This window comes from Sceloporus undulatus, chromosome 1 (assembly GCF_019175285.1).
Source record: "Sceloporus undulatus isolate JIND9_A2432 ecotype Alabama chromosome 1, SceUnd_v1.1, whole genome shotgun sequence".
NCBI lineage: Eukaryota > Metazoa > Chordata > Lepidosauria > Squamata > Phrynosomatidae > Sceloporus > Sceloporus undulatus.
The window spans coordinates 370599770-370621606 of NC_056522.1; the positions used below are offsets into that span (position 1 = coordinate 370599770).

Genomic DNA, 21837 nt, shown 5'->3' on the forward strand with positions numbered 1-21837 from the left:
AGAGATCATCCGGAGACATGGGGCGCGGGGTTATCAGTACGCTGATGACACCCAAATTATTTTCTCTATGTCTCCGACTGATGCAGTGATTGGGGATGGCGTCTCTCCTCTCGTGGCCTGTCTAGAGTCAGTAATGGGCTGGATGAGGGAAAACCGACTCAAGTTGAATCCAGAGAAAACGGAGGTACTAGTGATAGGTTCTCCTGGTCCAGGAATGGCGGTGGTTCCAGCTGTCCTGAACGGGGTCACGCTCCCTGTGAAGGACTCCGTGCGCAGTCTGGGGGTGCTTCTTGACTTGTCGCTCCACCTGACTGCTCAGGTGAATGCGACGGTCAAGAGCACCTGTTATCAGCTTCGGCTTATTCGCCAGCTGCGCCCATACCTGGCCCAGAGGGACCTAGAAACTGTTGTACATGCTCTGGTAACTTCGAGACTGGATTTCTGCAATGTACTCTACATGGGGCAACCCTTATACCAAACTCGGAAGCTGCAAATGGTGCAGAATATGGCAGCCCGGCTGGTCACTGGTGCTTCCAGGACCAGCCATATAACACCGGTTTTGAAAGATCTCCATTGGCTGCCCATTCGCTTCCGAGCTCAATATAAGGTGTTGGTGATTACCTATAAAGCCCTAAATGGCTTGGGCCCAGGATACCTAAAGGACCGCCTCTCCCCGTACATTCCGCCTCGCACCCTCAGAACATCTGGGCAGCAATTACTGAAGGTGCCTGGGGCTAGGTTAACCTCCACCGTGCGGAGGACATTTTCCACGGCTGCCCCAGCCCTTTGGAATACGCTGCCCATTGAGCTCCGCTCATCTACCACCCTGGCCCAATTCAGGAAGGATTTAAAAACCTTCCTGTTTCAACAGGCATTCCCCGATTAAATATCCTGTGGGCCTCCCTCCTCTTCCGTGGCCAAGAGGTTGGGCTAAGGGGTTTTTAATTCTGTTGGTTTTGTTGATAGTTTTTATTGTTTGTATGGTCAGCCTGTAGTTGTATTTTTATATTGTTATGGCACCATTGTTTTTAACCTTTGTTGTAAGCCGCCCTGATCTTGGGAAGGGCGGGAAATAAATAAAAATTTTATTATTTATTATTATTATATGTGCTTTTTGCTTTACGTGGGGGGAGGGGGCTAAAGTGAGAGTGGACTGTAACAAGCTTTATCCTCTTTTCATGTTTTTAAAAGGTATAAAAGGTAAAGGTAGTCCCTTGACATGACTATCTAGTTGTAGCTGACTGTAGGAGGTATAACAAAAAAGGTATACTGATAATAATAATTTAAACTGACCTCTTAACATTTTGCAAGTATTTGTTAGTCTGTTTTGTATTCTTCTTTATATGTTTTTGTGTTGTTGCTATGGTGAATGTAAAATGTGGGAGGGGAAGGAGAAGAGGGAGTAACTGTGAGTATTAAAGTCAAATTTAATGTTAATGTGCTTTTTATTGTAAGCCAAATAATGTTTTTTTTAAAAAATAACACATATACCACAGCCATTCCATACATTACTCTATCACTCAACATAACATAATAATACCTGCATAAATACATGTACACACACACATAAAGGACATCACAAAAAACAACATCATACATAACCTGCTAGTATCTCCAAAAACATTAATGACATGTCTTTGTACTCCTCTTCTATCCTTGTTGAATTCAATTTTTGTTATTAATCTGAGTGCCATAATATAAATGGTATTTTTATAGTTATTATCTACATTTTGGCTGTTGCTTTCTATTTCTATAATTTCTTTCTCTTTCTCTCTTCTTGATGAATGTCGTAGGCCGTATTATTTAATTTGGCCAAACACTTTCCCAATATTTTCTAACTCCCATTCTTCCTCAACTTTTTTGTACTGATTTATTTTTCAAATAATGTGTCATAATGTCTATTTGAGTCATGTCTGCCAGTTTTAGCAGCCACTCTTTATATGTTGGAATTTCTTCATATTTCCATTTCAAATCATATAGCATCCTCGCTGCGGTCATCATATATGATATCAGTGTCCAATTTTACTTTTCAAATTTCAAATAATGTGTGAATTAAAATATTTAAACCATTTAAAAAAAAACCAAAGCCAAATCAAATCTGTGAAAAAATCAAAACATAAAAGTCTAAGGGGCAAAAATGACTAGAGTGTGATAAGAGATCCTCTATTCTGAACTGAAGAGAAAGCCATATTGCAGGATGATAAGAATCACATGTCTAATTAGACCTTAATCTGTGAATCAAAGAAAAGAAACCCAAATAGCCAACATGCTAGGAGCTTTTAAGCCATAATGTTATGCCTACTTAGGCCTAAATCCAGAATGATCCCATTGAATCAATTACTGAATAGTGAGTCAAGAAATCCAGTTGATTCAATGGTTCTATTGCAATCAAGGCTAACAATATTATTTAGCCCATTAAATCAAATTTACATTAATACTTTGCATATGTCAATTAAGGATGGAAAAGAAATTTTGTTTGTTTTGTAATACTGGATTCTCCTTCCTTGGAGATCTTTAAGCAGAGGCTGGATGGCCATCTATCGGGGATGCTTTGATTGAGAGTTCCTGCATGGCAGAATGGGGTTGGACTGGATGGTCCTTGTGGTCTCTTCCAGTTCTATGATTATATGATTCTAAGGATGAAATTAGTGATTCCACATCTCCTGAGACTAGCAATGGAATGCAGCATGCCTGCCTCAGTAATCCACACATTTGTGAAGGTTGTGATGTGATTCAGAGAGGAAAAACAAGCATATAAAACTATACATATATTTGGGAGGAAATGTGCACAACCAAATAGATATGCATGTGATCAATACCAAAATGTTTTAATTAATGGAGAAATAGGATAAATGCATAGATTAGAATAATGCATATAAAAGTTCCATTTTCTGGAAAAAAATACACACAAAATTATGCACGACTTTCCAGGCAGGAATAAAAATGCAAGTCTCACTACACAAAATGTGACTTGGATAGAACAAGAATATCAATGAGATTCTGAGAAATCTAGGAAGGGGGAGGAAAGATTGACAGATATTCACATTCCTTATCCCAAGTTCATTCATTGAAATCTAGGTTAACCTATGACTTATTTACAAGCCTTAACAGCAGTTGACAGAAAAGATCAAGTTCACATTGAGACCCCTGAGTCAATGAAACATTCATCATTTGTCAGAGCTGTTCTAAGATCAGAATGACTGTCAAGCTGGCAGGCGGCAAGGGGTCTAGGGCAGACTGCTATGTAAGCAGCATGCGTTAACTGAATTTTTCCATTCCTTTACTAGGCAAAGGTGATGTGTTTGGTGACATCTTCTGGAAAGAAACCACTTTGGCCCATGCGTGTGCTAATGTGAGGGCACTGACATACTGCGATTTGCACATTATCAAGCGGGAAGCCTTGCTGAAAGTTTTGGACTTTTATACTGCTTTTGCAAACTCCTTCTCAAGAAATCTCACACTCACCTGCAATCTAAGGAAACGGGTAAGATCTCTTTGATCAAATGTAAATGGACAAAGTGGATTGTAATGGCCAACTGGTTTGTAATTTGATGCCCCCTTCCCCAAGCTGCAAACCACCTACATCACCCAAATCATTCTAAAAAAACAAACTCAGTTTCTTCTATTTTGATAAAAACCAAGTTTCTACTTTTATTATTAGTCTGCACTTGCATCCTTTGATAATATGTTAAAGGCAAGGTAGATGAATCTAATTGCACCAACATAAGCAGAAGTTGGGTTGCTGGAGGAATAAAAATTAAGGCTTATATTCTTCTTAAGTTGTCTGATGTGAGTGACCTATAGGACCTTTCTTTCCTAATTGGCCAAGGACTAGCAGTATACTTGTGCCCAGAGACTATGACTGTTTCTTTCAGTGCTGCAAAGTCTGATTGCCAACCAATAGCTCATGCCTCACAGACCAGTAGTAGGTCCTCAGACCATCCCTTTGAGTAGTGCTGACTTAGACCATAATTAATCTGATTGATTTGAAATTTAGCTGTGTAGTCCAGGAAGGTATGAGAAAGACAAGACATAGCTTATTAATAGAAGTTTAAAGTTTGCAAGTGCCTCTAGCTTTGGATGGATTTTGTGCCATTTCTTCGGCCGTAGACATTGCTGAGGTTGGATTTTCTCAGCTAATTTTTCAGTGTGTACTTCTTCCTTTGGGAAAACGTTGTGCCAAGGAGAAAAGTCTGTTTGGTGCACTGCTTCAGTAGTGGTGTGAAGCTTTTTTTGCTGCAGCAGGAGTAGTGATGACTGTTATGATAGTGGATGTGATGACGATAATGGTGATTAAAATGGTTTCAGCTGCATGGTCATTTCAGTTCTAGAGATTCCATGTGCATATTCCAGTGAACAGCTAATTCTGAGAAATAGCTCTACCACTCTATCATGGACAGCTATCCAACAACAAATTAGTGATGAAGATGAAACCAGAAAATCATAGGATGCCTCAATATATAATATACACATTAACTCCAGATATCCAAGCTTCTGTAATAAAACAGGAAAAAATATTCAGAAACCAAAGGTGTTCACAGCAGACTTACATTGTCAGGTCTAAAGATATAGCACTTATGCAGAATAATAAACCTAGAGCTGGCCTGCACCCCACTCACCCATGAAACAAAAGTTTCTCCCCATGCAATCTCCACTCCCCACACATCTGCTTGTTAACCATCCCAAAGAATGTGGGCAGCAAATATCACTGCTAATAGAGTACAGCACATCCCATCATTTCATATTAAAATACTTGGTATCCATGAATTTTTCATCCACGGGTTCAAGGATCCACAACCTGAAAAAATTCAAAACAAATATGTAAGTTTCAAAAGCAAACCTTGTTTTTGCCATTTTATATAAGGGACGCCATTTCACTATGCCATTGTATTTAATGGGACTTGAGCATCCACAGATTTTGATATCCATGGCGGATCCTGGAACCAAACCCCAGCGGATATCAAGGGCCCACTGTATAATCAGGCAGAGTCTGTCTCTAGCAGCTATGGCAGGAAGTCTCAGATCCTGGCATTGCCTAAATAACATGTCTTTTAAGGCAGTGGTACTCAAACATTTTACCCTTGGGACCTCCCCTTTACATCTACATATGCATATCCCCCCACCCCCGATGTAGCATATGAATAAAAGTATTTTGTTTATTTAGTGCATTTATTTTCATTCACACATTCATGTACAGTTATATTTTAACATTTTATAAGGAAATTCTTCAAATTAGAAAAGTTTTATTTACATACATTCAACATCTAACTCAACAGATGTGTAAATTTTACATGTAAAAAGTTTAAGAAAAGGAAGAGGAGGTTTTTTAGGACAATTTTTGACTAAGATTTTGGGACTTATACATGAGTATATATAGTAGTTTTTCAACATATGATAAATATAATATTCTTCATGAACAACGCAAACACACACCACACATACTAAAACACCATACAACATGCCTATTAAAATTTGACTTACTACCTCCTGGTGTCAGCTTTCTTTATCATGTCCTTTGATCGTCAATCCGTGTATCTTTCACATGAAATTCTACTTGATTGAACTTATTGGTTATTTACTTCTTATGTTTTCTGTCCATTTCATTGTATTATTTAACTTGATATTTAACTAATTTTTGGTGCACATACTTCTAATATTTCCCGGCCTTTTTTCAATTTTTGTATGTGTCTTCTCCTTTACTAATCTTGTTAACTTATCCATCTCCATTACGTCACACATTTTCAATAACCATTCTTTCTTGTAATGGTATACTTGATTTTTTCCAATGTCCAGCATATATTATTCTAGCCACTGTTATCATATAGAGTATAACTTTTTTCCTGATCTTTCTCTACTTCCTTTTCTACTATATTTAATAGGTGTAGTTCTGTTTTTAGTTGTGATTTCCCTTCTACATCATTTTGTAATATTTTCCCAATAGGCTTAGCTTTCGTACAGGTCCATCAAATGTGATGGAGAGCTCCCTCTGTAGTTTCACATTCTCAGCATTCATTGGAGGCCCCTTTATACATCTTAGCTAGCTTTTCAGGTTTCAGGCGCCATCTATAAAACATCTTCTAGAATTTTCCCCCTAGACTCGACACTCAATGCAAATCCTATTCCTTAGACCATGCTCTCTCCCACTGTGCTAGTTGTGTTGTGTTGTGTTGTGTGACCTACATTCTGTGTCCATTTGTTCATGCACTAAACTTGTCTCAAGGTGCCTGATAGATTTTTTTATTTTGCACTCTGTATTTATATGAGGATCTTGACTTCCTCCCACTGTTGTAAATTTCCTCTGTGTTTTCAAAGAGTCCCCTTTCCTTCGGCCCAATCCTTTTTTTCCTGGCCATCTGCTGACTTTAAAAAAAAATAAATTTAAAAAAACTTTGGTCTTCAATATTTCTTTTTCTCCAGTCAATGGAGTGAGAGTTTCAGCTCAAGAAATGTCTGAAATTATATTTTAAATACGTTTGTACAGACCATAGACAGTGTTCAGTTGTAATAATGATTTCACAGAATAATAGAATCTTACAGTTGAAAAGAACCACAAAGGTCATGCAATCCAACCGCCTGCCATGCACAACTAAAGGATTGGATTAGATGGCCCTTGCATTCCCTTCTAACTGTAAGATTCTCCCATTCATTCAGGAACATTGCCAATGGCCTGTTGCTGCAGAGACGAGAAAGTTTGAAGTTCACAGATTATCTACATTTTTTGACCGTAGTCACTAATTTATGCAAAGATGCAACAAAAGAATTTAGATAAATCAGTGTGACTAGTAATACCTTTAAGCATTGTACTATGTGCTTAGAATTATGATCGTAAGGACAGTGTGGCTGTACCAGAAAATAGAGAACAAAAGAACATGTTCCTATTTATTTTATGGTTAAACATCAAATCTTCCTATCCATTAGCTTCTCTGAAACTAGTAATGTCAACTACTAAAATATGACTTTATCATTAGATTAGGAGATGCCACAGTTTCTACACAACAGAAAAATCATATTCTTTTTTATGTGTATATTTTAAAAACCAGATTAATGAAGGTCATATAAATGTTGTCTGCATGAGCAAATCTCATAACTGTGATGAACAGATTTATGGTGCATTATCTCCAGCATTTGTATGATTGGGATAGATTTGTTCCCTCTGTTGCCCTGCATCATCATCCGACAAGACGTTTATGGGTACCAAAGATCTCCAAATATTATAATAATCTGTAACAAAATCCACATAGTAAAGCATACTGGGACTTAGGTTTGCTTGAGTCCTTGGCAAAGACCCTGGATTTCAGTCTACAGAATGCAAGCTGTGATTTGAAGAAATGCAAAAAACAAAAACAAAACCCATACAAGGTACCAAATATAATATAGAAAAATGAACAGAAAAAGTAACTAAAACATACTGAAAGTAACGAATATAATATAATTACATATTAGTTGGTATGCAGAACTGATGTCTTAGGTGGATCTGTGCATAGACTAACTGCTTTTGTAGTGGTGGATTATGGTTCTGATATGTCTGTGAGACTATGAGGTTTACAGAGAGTTTTGGGGGAAATTTCGTTTGTGGGTGGCAATGTCCCAGTTTAACCAGTGATTGGCCATCCTTGTTAAAGAATCCTGGCCATTGTCACTTCCCCCCAAAGTAACTTTCCCAAATTGTGCTTTGTTGTCTCTTTGTTGTCCTGGACCTATCCTCAGAGCTTGGAAAGTAAAACATTTGAAGCCTGGAAAACTTATCTTTTGGACCACTCTTACAAACCCATATTTGAATTGGGAATTTGCTGAATTGCTGTCCAAACAAGTGTATTTTTTAAAGCTCAGAGGCCAAGATCCAATGAATTTGCTCCACTGATGGACTGAGATACCCTATGGTCTAGTTTTGAATCAATATAAGACTTCAGGAGAAAGGACTGCAAATATTATTGTGTCATCACTGAGCTGTTAGTGTCACATTTAGGCTTAACCCTAGTACACACTCCGCGCGTACTTTTAAGCCCGTGTGTAACGGGCCTAACTTTCCCAAGTTCTGCCTAGGCCTCCGAATCTTCTGTAGTTCTGGAGACATAGATGATGGAGGATATTGACAAGCTGGAATGTTTCCAGAATAAGGTGACAGAGATGGCAAAGAGTCTAGAAACCAAGTCTTAGGAAGAACAGTTGAGAGAGTCAGGTATTTTTAGTCTGGAGAAGATTGAGAGGTGATATGACAGCCCTCAGAATATCTGAAGGGCTGTCATGTAGCAGATGGAGCAAACCAGTTTTCTACTGCACTAGAAGAAAGGGACCACATCCATATATTTAAACTGCAAGATTATGAATAGACTTTAGGAAGAACATATTGATGGTAAAAGCTGTTCAAAGGTACGTCGGAAGATTGTGGCCTCTGCTTTGTTGGAGGTTTTTAAGTAGAGTTTGGATGCTTTTGCTGGGGATTTTCTCCATTGGCAGGTATTGGACTAGATTGCTTCATGGGAACTGCCTAACTCTACAGTTAAGTGGTTGTATGGCTCAGTTCCTGCTTTATGTCCTTCTCCATGTGAAATTATGATGAGCAGCCAAACCTCCCAAAGGAGGAGAAGTAGAATCAAACAAATTAGATTCCCTACCTTATTAGACAGGATGACTGTTTTATAGCACAGGAGAGCTTTCTGGCATTTAAAGAGAAGAACTATGGTGCAGGTCTTTGCTTTTAGCCTTTAAAATTCTTACTCTTGGAAGATAATGAACACTTGTTTAATAAAAGAAAAGAAAATATGGCACAATCTTTAACTTTAGAGAAGAAAAACAGAAGACATATATTATTCTAAATATTTTTTATTGACGTAACAATCTGTGACTGCCCACATCTCAGCCAGCAAGGCCACTGAGGGATTCTGGGAGTTATAGTCCAAACAGTAAGCTTTTCATGCTCTGAAAATGGGGTGTCTAATCAGTCATCTATCTCCGAGGGGCTTTTCACATTACACAATCATAGTGTGTATGATTTCTTGCTAATGGTTATGGCAATATTTCATGGAATTCTGGGATTGGGAGTTTAGAGAGAGGTACTTAGAGTGCCTCAACAATCTATAAACCTTACACTTCCCTAGGATCTTGTCGCTTAACATGAAATCATAGTGCTGTAATTGAGTAGTGTGAGAGGGTGGTTAGTTGTTGCACTTGCAACAAGCAGAAACTGTACTAAAATCAGAGTCTGGAAAAGACTTTTCGAACACTTCCCAGAATCTCACAGCTGATATGGCCACAGAATTGTGAGAGCTGTAATAATAACAATAACAACAACAATAACAGCTCAGTAACACCATTAAATAACTTTTTGCCAGTCTCCGCAAATCAAGTGTTCTTTCTTTCATCGCTAACTACTCTCATTGTGTGCATACCTCAGTTATCAAAGCCTCTGATGAAGAAACTCTATTTTATAAAGTCTTTTTACACTTGCCAGGTGACCCCATTCTTCTTTGTCCTCTATCTATCTGGAAGAGGTTTTTTTTTTAGCAGCATGGGCATTATGAGGATGGTGAAAGAGATTTTGGTTGCTGGACACACAGAGATTTTTGTTGCTGGGCTGAAGCAATATTCCTGCAGTAAAAAATGAAATGAAGCTTCAGCTGAGAAAGAATGGGATTCCGCTCTTGCCAGCCCTACAGTAGCTGTGTGTGCCACTCTACAACTGGCAAATATTGGCTGCCTCCAGAATTCCTTACTGAGCGTGCATGAACAGCAAAACAAAGAGAAAAAGGGAGAGCAAATAAGCTCCAGTGTGTTAAAAAGCACAGATGTATATGTATGACCGCCTGAATGGAAGTCATAAGAAAAATGGGCACTGGGGAAAGAAAAAATAATTCCTGAACACATTTTGGAAGAAGCTTTCAAACAGTTCAGAGTGTGTTATTTATTTATATAAGATTTACCTAACATGGTTCTTTTATTTTACATGTGCATATTGTCACTAAAGTTAGAATCACCCAAGCCATGGTACTCTCCATCACTATGTACAGATATGAGAGTTGGACAGTGAAGAAGATGGATAGGAGGGAAATTAATTAGAGATGTGGTGCTGAAGAGGAGTGCAGAGGATATTGTGGGTAGCCAGAAAGATAAACAAATGGGTGGTTGAACACATCTAAAATCTTTCTGGAAGCAAAGATGACGGAACTGAGACTGTCATACTTCAGCCACATCATGAGAAGGCACAATTCATTAGAAAAGACAACAATGCTAGGAAGGTAGAAGGAAGTAAAAAGAGAAGAAGAGGGGTGAGCCAGATTGATAGGCTCAATTAAGGATGTCACCAATATGAATATATAGGACCTCAGCACAGCAATGGAGGACAGGGGGGCTTGGAGATATCTCCTCCACACGGTTGCCATGAATTGGGGGGTTGGCTTGAGGGCAGTTAACAACAGCAGTAGCTGTTTTTGTATGAAAGGTTTGCTGAAACTTGTCAACCCATCCCTATTTCTGTTAAAGTAATGTTAAAGAAGTAGAATGGATAGAGTACTATTATCATCTTAAGCGGTTGATAATAGTAGGCCTCAGAAGTACAATTGGCAGGGGAATCATAGGATTGAATGATTGTTTCATGCCCTTTAAAAAAAATAAAGTAATTTCTTCTCCATAAAACTGAATAAGTAAGTTTGTAAAATATAGTAGGCCTCGGTATCCATTGGGGTTTGGTACCAGGACTTCCTGTGGATACCAAAATCCATGGATGCTCAAGTCCCATTAAATACTTTGGCATAGTAAAATGATGTCCGTATATAAAATGGCAAAAATCGAGGTTGCCTCCTTGGAATTTGTATTTTCTTTTTGAATATTTTCAAACCGAGGATGGTTGAATCTTGGGATACAGAGGGCTGACAGTATTCCATCTGGAATCCTGCTAATGACATATACACACACAACATGGGGTTATGCACATACATGTCTTGTTTTGGATGGGGGTTAATCCAAATGTGCTCCATCCAAAACTTCTGCTCAGGTGGCTGTCAAGCCCCATAGGATGCTTCAACAGCCATTAAATGGCCAGGGAAGGTGGAAGGAAAGGAGGGAAGTAAATGAGCAACAGGGACTGCCTTCTATTGCCACTGCAGTTTTCCAGGGAGAGAGGAAGAGAAAGGTTTTATTTGGCCCATGTAGACAAGGCCCCAGAAAGTGGAATATGGACTTTTAGGTCTTGCTTGCCATTGATTTTAGCTTGCAGAGCCTTCCACAGATTTCTGCATCCCTAAGGAATGTGGCCCTCTACAGACGAAGAACATTGCTCACCTCTATGAGAATAAAAGTAACATTTGTACCCTTCAGGCTAGCATTATGCTGAATCCATAAACTTCTACGTGTTTGGAAAGCCCAGTTTTCTCCTTTCCCCCATAATGCTAATTTTGGGCTGTGTGTTTGTGTGACTTGCAAGCCTGTTAGTTTGTTTGTTCCTGGAGCGGAGATCACCCTCCCTGCAATCTAGCAATCACACCTCAGCAAAAATAAAAATGAGTTAAGTTATTATTCCTTTTGTGTATCGGCAGATTGCTACAAAAGGTAAAGACACGGATGGCAAAATTATTTTCCAATGCACTTTGAGTGTAAATGAGAGCACTGAACAAGAGACTCTGCTGAACAATGACAAAAGATTTGCTATTTCTTGGCCCTAGTTCAGCTCTGCCCCACTTAAAGCATTTTTGTTGTTATTTGCCATCAAGTCAACTTCAACTGATGGTGACCCTATGAATGAGATCTCCAAGAGCCATGGTCATCAAAAGCCCTGCTCAGGTCTTGCAAACTCAGGGTTGTGGCTTCCTTGCTTGAATTAATCTACTTGTAATGTGCTCTTCATCTTTTCCTACTGGTTTCCACTTTACCAAGCATCATTGTCTTTTCTAATGAGTCACATCATCTCATGATATGGCCAAAGTACAACAACCCAGTTTAATCATACTCACTTGTAATGAGAATTCAAGTTTGATTTTTCCAGGACCCATTCAATTATCTATTTGGCTATTCATGGTATTTGTAGAACTCTTCTCCAGCAGCACATTTCAATTTCCTTCTTGTCAGCTTTTTTCTCTGTCCAGCTTTTACATCTGTACAGCCAGCCCTCCATATTCACAGATTCTGTATCCATGGATTCAGCCTTCCACGGCTTGAAAATATCCCCCCCCCCCAATAACGCAAAAGCAAACCTTGATTTTGGCATTTCAGATAAGGGACACGATTTTACTAGGCCATTGTATGCAATTTGAATATCCACAAATTTTGATATCCATGGGGTTCCTGCAACCAAACCCCAACATACACCAAAGCCTACTTTATATAGGAAGTAGAAGTAGTATGGCAACTGATCAACAAATATTCTCTGGGCTGCCACCAGTTTTGGACCTTTCACAGGGATCATTTTGTCACTTCTTTCCCTGATCAGATGGCCTTTACTATTGAAACAATTAAAAGTAGCAGGAGGAAAGCTGCTAGGTAGAGCCCCTGTTTAGCATTAATGATGGTCAAGGTTTGGAAATGACTGGGAAAATGACACAATCCTTTGACTTTCTTTTGGCAGACTAACTAGTGGGAGCGCCAGTATGTGTCAACAGCTCACCCCGAAACATGTTATTTATTGCAACAGTTTATAGTTCCTAACATTTTGCCCAAATAACATGAGCTGGCATCCTGTTAGGTCTTTAAATCACCATAAATGTACTTACAATCGTGTAACAGGTGATGTTGCACAAAACTCATATTCTCAAAAGGGCTTCAGAGACACAGCTTTGTCTCTGGGAAGCTTGTGTGAAAGGAGCCGGCAGCATGACCACTATGGAACACCACCTGTCCTGATGCACAATGGGACATTCTGTGGTCTCAGACTTGCTGGGCACTCAGAAATGGTGTGCCTCAAGGCACATTGCACATTGGAAGGACCCACTGCACAACAGGATAGCTTGCTTGGTGCCCTGTTGGGCATCATTGCAATTCCTTAGCATGGCGGAGTATCATGTCAGCGATGTAGCTCTGTCATCATAAAGTTATGCAACATAGTTCTGATGCAAGGTCCTGGCCATGGTCAAGAAATAGCAGCTGTTCAGTATAGATAACTAAAAGAATTATGTTTCCCCCATCAGTTTGAAAATGGACGATGATGATGATGGTGATGATGATGATGATATTCATGGTTAGTATTTTACATCATCTACTTAATTATATATATAGCCCCCTCAATTCCATCCATAGCCTGTGCATTCATCTTTGTAACAGGCAGAAGAAACAAGTTTGTCTTTTGGCTCAGACAGCAAAATGCCTTGGGCTGCTCCTACTTTTTCCCCTCTCCCTCCTACTTCCCTCCCTTCCCCCTGTCCTTGCAATTCATTTTTTCCCACCCTAGAGTGTGTCTTTTTTCAGGGAAGTGAGCGACTGTAGATGCAATTTAGTTAGATGATAGAGGAGTTACACTCGATAAAAATCAATATTGTTTCATTTTGCTTCTTTCTGAAGAGCTGTTGCAGCATCCTTTATAAAAATGACATTGTCTTTGGCACACAATGCATTCAGGGCTGTCTTTATTTGAGTTGCCGTTATTGCCCAGTCTCTTTCTTATCGTGCAGTTGGCTCCTGACAATTAACCTTTGCAAAATGTGTGTGTGTGTGTGTGAGAGAGAGAGAGCGAGAGCTTTAGCCATCAGAAAAGCCTTATGACTGTAATTGTTAATTATTCATGAAGCACCATTTGGGGACATGGCTCAAATAAAATGGATCCTTTGCAAAAACAACACAATGAATTACATCTTTAGGTTGTGCCACTTATTGCTGTGGGCATGAAAGGCTTCATTAGTAAATTAACCAACCAAAGCATAGCCTCCAACATTTTACAAATGGAAACTGGAACATGTGTAACTGAAGAATTATTAATGAGCAACAACACACAAAACTACTACTTTAAAAAGAGAAACCCTGAGATTTATGTACCGGGTTTAGGAAAGCCTAAAAACCATGGAGGGAAAACCTCAGATCAATAAATACAATATTCTGCATGTGAACATGTGTATACAACAATAAATATCTGAAACAGCACCTTTCTTAACTACTTTAATCTCCCCCAGTTGCATTTATTTTCTCCACCCCACCATCCACCCTATTTTTAGCCTTAAAAAAAACCCCTCTGAAGTAGGATAGCCTGAGAAACTACAATCGCAAAGAGTGACCACATAACGGATATGCTATAGAAAACCTAGAATTTGGTCTTATGAGCATTGGACTAAAACACTGGAGATCAGGGTTTGGTTATCTGCTTGGCCATGGAAGCCCACTGGGTCTGGATGGCTTTGGGCAAGTCACACACTCTCAGCCCTACAAAACCCCATGATAGGTTCACCTTAGGATCACCATATATTGGAAATGACTTGAAGGCACACAGCAACAAAAAGAACAGTATGCATTGAGCAGAAGGGCTGGTTGATGACCATGGATCTGAGAGAAAGCTGTAGTTTTCAGCAGAGTGTGATAAAGGCATTTAGATTTTATGATCGTGCATTACATAATATTATATTATTAGTTATAATGCTGTGTGCACGTGCGCGCACACACACACACACACAGTATTGTATTTATTGATTTGGGGTTTTCTTCATTTTTTCAGAGTTTCCTAAACACAGTACATTCTAGGATTTCTATGCTTAAACTAAGTAGCTTTCTGTGTTTGTCCTTATTAATAACTTTTCACTGGATATAGTTTTGGCATCACACTTTCATGTTGCTTGGCCATGTGGGTCACGTTTCTTAATCTGTCAAGTGTTGGAGTCTATGAGTTACACTGAGTGTTCTTTCATTTTGTCTAGCCTTGATATAAACTCATTCAGGTCAAATGTGATGGGGGAGTGGGGAGACCAGCATCAGAAGGAGGTGGTCTTGCTGCCCCAGATCCTGTAAAATGAATGAGACTGTGAAAGCAAGTGAGGAGGGCAGAGAGGGGAACAGGGTTTGCAGGAGTATTCCATGCCTCCTGCTTCCTAGCCCTATCACCAATAGAGATGGAACAGACTTTTCAGTTCAACAGTCTTCAGGAAACTAGATTTTCCTGCCTCTCCTGAGACCTGTAAGAAGAAGCAACACACCTGGTCTCAAGGTCTTGCACATCTGTGATGGCTAAGGGATGTTTCCAAGAAATATGGCATCTACACAAGAAGGTGCATGTTGCAGAATATGTACAAAACTGAATACTGTATATATTCGTGTATAAGTCAATCTCATGTAGAAGTCGAGGGCAGGTTTGGGGGGCAAAATCATGGATTTTGATATGACTTGTGGATAAGTCAAGGGTCAAACTCAGGGGTATGTAGCAAAGGATCTAAATGGAGAGGGGGAAACACCACTTTGCTCCCTCCTTTTCCCTCTATGGACTTCTCCCAAGGGTCACAGTCTGGACATGCAAAATGTGGACACAAACCCCCAATTTCCCTCCCTTCCCCACAACCTTCTCCAAGGCTGATGGCTTGCCAAAAAAAAAAGGAGAACAGACCTCCAATTTCCTTCCCTTTCCCACAACTTTCCCCAAGGCTAATGGCTTGCAAAAAGGGAGACAGAGATCTCTGATTTCCCTCCTTTCCCCAAGGCTGATGGCTTGCAAAAAGGGGGTTCGAGACCACCAATTTCCCTCCTCTCTCTTTTCCCTCCCTTCTCTACAGTTTTCCCAAGGCTCATCGAGAAGTATTACTGTATTGACTTGTATATACGTCTACCTATGATTTTGGAGCCCATTTTTGAGCTTAATTTTTTTACATAGGGAAGAGTAAAAGAAACCTTTCATTAAAGTATTTTCAGCAATGTTTCAGTCATAATCATTTTGTGACATTATCATTTTCACTAACCTAAATACAGTGCACCCTTGTTTTACACAGGGCATCCATTCAGGACTCCCCGCGTAAAACAAAAAATGCGTATGCTCAAGCCCCATTACAAGTAATGGGGCTTGTGCTTGTGGTGGAAGAAGCGTTGACTTTTAGTGATCACAACATTCCTTTCTAAGTACTTGCAGATTGTCTGCTTCATGATCTGCTCTAGAATCTTTCCTGTGGTATTGATTTCAGGCTGACTAGGTGATAATTGTTTGAGTCCTTGATTTTTTTTTTTTCTTTTTGAAGATGGAGACAACATTTGCCCTCTGCAGAGGTCTTGTGGGACCTCTCCTGTTCTGCAAGAATTTTCAAAGATTATTGCCAATGGTTCTGAGATTACTTCTGCCAGTTCTTTTAATGCCCTTGGATCAAGTTCAGCTGGTCCTGGATGCTTAGATTCATTTAAATTAGCTAGGTAGTTTGCAATTCAGTAAAGGTACTGTTAGCTAGCTGGGTATATGTACAGTTATTGTTTATATATATATATATATATATATATATATATATATATACCACTATTCCAAAGATCATAGCGGTGAACAGCAAGTAAGCTAATTAGCAAGTAAGCTAATTTTGCCCCCAACAGTCTGGGTACTCATTTTAGCGACCTCGGAAGGATGCAAGCCTAAGTCGAGCTTGGGCCCTTTCGCTGGTCTTGTACTCGCAACCTTGTGGTTTTGAGTGAATGGCTGCAGTACAGGCATTTAACCACTGCGCCACCAGGGCTCAGTTATGTAACATACCAGGTCACACAGGATTTCAGTGAAAGTTTCTGAAATTCTGCAAAATGTTTTCTCATTAAAAGAGAGACATAAGGTGAAATGCTTGTAAAGGCAGCAGAGTTAGGATGTTGGTTCCAGACACAGGGCAGGATTCTAGACAAACAACTTTTATTTAATGTTCTGTAATAAAAAATAATTCTCTGGTTAGCTCCTCTGACAAGATCTTCTCATTTCAGATGAAGATCATTAAAGAGAGCAGGAAGAGGCTGTAGCTGGACTGCCCTGTCCTCCCATAATGTTGTATTAGGAGCTACATCAAGACATAAAGTTGTTAGGCACACATTGTAGGTGAGAGGAAAGATGTCTGCCCCCAACTTGGAAGGAAGTAGCAACCTCCTGGTGGCAAACTGTTGCTGCTTCTGGTAGCTTGAAGCACTTTGGAAAAAGAGAACAGTTTACACAAACAGAGCCTTCACTCATAGGTCCCTCTCCACACAAAATTTAACATGTCTTCTGAAAACAAAGTGGGATGCCAAATTACTAACAGCATTGACTTTCTCATACTCTGCAAGTGTCATAGTTTAGCAAGGACAGTTCCAATTTATCCTCTTTTCCAGCTATGCTTAAAATATCCCAGTTTTTTTCTTTTTTCCTCCCACTTTTTCTCTTCATCCTCAGCTTACTTAAATTACTGCAAAGTTCAAAGGGCAAAAGTAGTTCGTAAATGCAGTAGCAAAGAGAGGATCTTGACCTTCCCAGTAGGCTCTGGAAAAGGCAAACTGCTATAGTCTCTACTAGCTTGTGTGTTATTACTCATTGATAATTTCTGCCATCTTGTCTACAAGATGGTTGTAGTGGCTATTGGTTGGCCACACATGTCCTGGTTTTCATCTGTGAAATGAAGAAGGAACTGGCAAAGCCACCTCTGAGTATTCTTTGCCTATGAAAAACCTATGAAAATAATGGGCTTTCCATAAGTCCACAGGTGACTTGAAGGCACATATATACACACACATGCTCTTTCCACCCAGAACTGTAGAAAAATATTCACATTGTAATACCTCACATTTGGGATGGGGTGCGTGAACTTTACATATTGCCAAGATTTGTGTCTTTGAGCCAAGCAACACAAGAGTCAGTGACAACTCCATCAAGTAGTAAAACCATTTGACCCCCAGAGTAGAAACTAGGGAGCAAAATTAAAACAACAAGCCTCTTAATGTGTGAGAATCCATCAGCGGTAATGTTGAATATAGTACAAATGTCAACTTATGAAAATAGTAAGAGACTATTACCTTCCCCCTACCATGTGCTTTTATGACCACAATGTAATGGGCTGCTAAGGGGAACATTTTGTTTTTCATGTCATGGGGGGGGGATTACAGAGGGAAAGTAAAGAAAATCTTGGTAGAATAGTGTGGCTTTCAAAACCTGGCTGGTCTCTGTGGAAGGACTTTGGTAACATTCTGGCATGAGAAATGCACATATGTCAATAGTCATTTTTTTTTAAAAAAAAAAAACACCCACAACATATTATTTTTGTTGCTCTACCTGACAGGATAGTGTCAAACTAAAGGGGAAGAACAAATTTTGTACTGTTGAGGAAATACATTACCTGAAACAATATTCAGAACCTGATTCTGAATCAGATTCTGAAAATCTGCACTTTGTAAATATTGCAGGAAGTTCACTAATAATATGTGAGGTAAAACACACAGATGAATATGTATAGTTGTGAAAGTAACATTAAAATGCAATATAATAGAAACATGTCTTGCAAAATGTATGTATTGGACAAAGTTGCATATTAAAAAGTAAGCTGGAATCCAATTGGCATGTCACAGAAAGTAGTTGGACATGCTTGTCTGATGTGCAGCATCCATATTCAGTCCTAGGTTATGGTGGTGGAATTGCACATGGAAAGCTGTCTTGTGTGTGGAAATATATTCTCAGTTGCTGTATACCTCTTGTCTGTTCCTGCTGAAATTGGCTGCAGTACCCCTTCAGTTGCTCATTTGGTTGTGAAATGTTGCCATTCAACACAAGAGTGATGTAGCCCAATTATATCTGCAATGACCTCTGCACAATCCCACTGTTGGATCTTGGCCATTAGGAGAATATACCATATGTATTTCTCCATCCTTCCCTTTCTGAAAAAGTGTCTGGTTAGTCTTACCTGTCTACAGGATTGCATGATAGAAAGATGCTCTGGCACAGAATGACAATACAGCTTCATAGCAGTTGAAGTATTGGTGGAACTGGAGGTAGTCTCTGGATTTTGGTGTTGGTGGTAGAGTCCCCAGTATATTGGGGCCATCTGATGTAGCCCTTGACGTTGGGACCCAACACACATACTGCATGCAACACACATTCTACAACAGCTGCACTGCGTATTGGTCTGTTTCTGGACACAACTCAAAGTGCTGGTTACAGGGTAACCAGATGTCATTACCACAAAAGAGGACAAGGCACCACAAAATGTAGAACATTCAAGAAAAATGCAAGACGTTACAGAATAAAAGTTTAGAAACACAAATATAAATATAGATTCATGTTTCTTAGTCATGCTCAAAATGAAAGTTAGAAACAATAATATAAATATAGATTCATGCTTTTTAGTCATGTTCAAAATGGAGGACATTTTGGAATTCCTCCTGGACAGAAGGCTGAAGTGTAAGACATATCCTGGAAGAGGTCAAATCTGGCTGGTTATGACCTATAAAACCCTGTACAGCTTAGGTCTAGATTGTCTTGACAAACTGTACCTTCCCCTATGAGCGTGCCTGGCCCCTGAGATCCATGGAATCCCACTGCCTTTACACAAGGGCCTCACTAAGGGGTGCAGACTACACTGGGTGAAAGCCTGAGTAAGTGAACACCCGGTGGGATGGTCACTTGTTTGTCTCAAGTGCACTCCACTCCACACCCCAGTGTCAGCCAGGGTGCCTCTACAAACAAGGGGAGGATGCCCTCATTGAAGAGTACTGACCCACCCTCTCTTCCCAAGAAAGGAAGAATGGGGCAGGCCACTGGGTTGCCCACCTGCCCAGGTCATTTTGGGTCTGACTGTCAGGTGAGGCAGTGGGAGGGAAAGGAGGAGGGGTCTTGTCTGCTGGCTCATCCACTGACCTCCCCAGCTTCTTGGAAGGATTAGGAAGACGACGTGCTCTCTCGATCCCTTTCCTTCTTGGTTGACCGCCCAGGATGGTGATGCAGTAACATCATTATTACAACTTATAATCAATGCATCCTTCAGGGAGGGGAAATTTCCATTGAGTTTGAAATTAGCAATTGTCAAACCTTTACTTAAAAAACCCTCCCTGGATCCCCTGATTAGAAATAATTATAGACCGGTCTCCTTGTTGCCATTCTTAGGTAAGGTGATCGAGAGAGCGCCGGTCACCTTCCAACTCCAAGCAGTCCTGGATGTAACTGATTATCTGGACCCATTTCAAACCGGCTTTAGAGCAGGATACGGAGTTGAGTCTGCCATGGTCGCCTTAGTCGATGATCTCCATCTGGGCATCGACCAGGGAAGTGTGACCCTTGGACATCTCAGCGGCTTTCGATACCATTGACCACGGTATCCTTCAGGAATGCCTGAGGGAATTGGGTATTGGGGGCACTACATTCCAGTGGTTCCGATCCTATCTCTTGGGCAGATTCCAGATGGTGCAGTTGGGGGACATTTGCTCCTCTAAGAGGGAACTTACATCTGGTGTTCCTCAGGGAGCTATTTTGTCCCCCACTTTGTTTAACATTTACATGAAACCACTGAGAGGGATCATCCGGAGACACGGGGCGCGGGGTTATCAGTACGCTGATGACACCCAAATATGTTTCTCTGTGTTTCCGACTGACGTAGTGACTAAAGATGGCGTCTCTCCTTTGAATGCCTGCCTGGAGTCAGTAATGGGCTGGATGAGGGAAAACAAACTCAGTTTGAATCCAGAGAAAACGGAAGTACTTGTGATAGATTCCACAGGCCCAGGGTAGGAAATTTTCCACCTGTCCTGGATGGGATCACACTTCCCCTAAAGGACGAAGTTTGCAGTTTAGGAGTACTTCTGGACTCATCCCTGCAATTGACATCTCAAGTAGATGCGACAGCCAGAAGTGCTTGCTATCAGCTTCGGTTGATACACCAACTGCGACCCTACCTGGGCCAAAGAGACCTTGAAACAGTGGTACACGCTCTGGTAACCTCTCACCTAGATTTCTGTAATGCGCTCTACATGGGGCTACCCTTGTACCAAGTCTGGAAGCTTCAGTTAGTACAAAATATGGCAGCCACACTGGTCACCGGTGCATCTAGGTTTGACCATATAACACCTAAGCTGAAAGCTCTGCACTGGCTGCCTTTTCGCTTCCGGGCACAATACAAGGTGTTGGTTATCAGCTATAAAGCCCTACGTGGCTTGGGCCCGAGTTACTTGAGGGACCGCATCTCCCCCTACAAGCCGACCCGCACACTCAGAACATCCGGTAAGAACTTATTGGAAACTCCATCGTCCAAATACGTCTTCTCTTCCCAAAGGGCCTTTACAATAATGGCCCCGCGGATCTGGAACAGCCTTCCGGAGGAGCTCCATCTCATGACCTCTTTGGAAACATTTAAAAAGAGATGGAAAACCGTACTCTTTTGCCAAGCATTCCTCCCTGAGGAGTGATGTCTACATGACCAATATGCCTGCCAACAATGATATTCCGTCTTACCCCTGGATGTTGGATGCTGTTGGATTGTTGTATTTTACTGATGTTTGTATAGATGTACCATTTTGTGTTTTTATAGTGTATTGTATTGCATTGTATGTATTGATTTTAGTAGTCTGTAACCCCGCTTCGATCCTTTGGGAGAGGCAGGGAAACACAAATTTATTATTATTATTATTATTATTATTATTATTATTATTATTATTATGGGTCTGGCCAGCCAGGCACAAAGGATAGCAGCAGGAAGAGTGGGCAGGACATTCAACTGCTGTCACCGCTGCCCAACACCAGTGGCACCAACCCTAGTGACACCACTGCCTTCACAGGCAGAATTAGTAGGGACGCATGCTAGGGCCTTCTTAGTAGCCGCCTTTACTCTCTTGAAGGTACTTCATAGCAAGGCTAGAATGTTCTCCTCCTTTCTGTCCTGCTGTTGTTAGGAATTTGTTAATATTATTATTCTGACAGGAAAGCTTTTTAAAGGAAGGGTTTTGAAAAGTGCCTTGCACTGGTTTAAGTGT

General features: G+C 40.4%; 1 protein-coding gene across 1 annotated transcript in view; it reads left to right on the forward strand.

Moving 5' to 3' along the window:
• The window catches only part of KCNH5 (potassium voltage-gated channel subfamily H member 5), a 246221-nt gene that overhangs the window by 200950 nt on the left and 23434 nt on the right, over positions 1–21837 (forward strand). The window contains exon 10 of the mRNA XM_042459356.1: positions 3288–3484. Within this exon, the coding sequence (XP_042315290.1) occupies positions 3288–3484 (197 nt within the window). The remainder of the gene's footprint in view (positions 1–3287; positions 3485–21837) is intronic.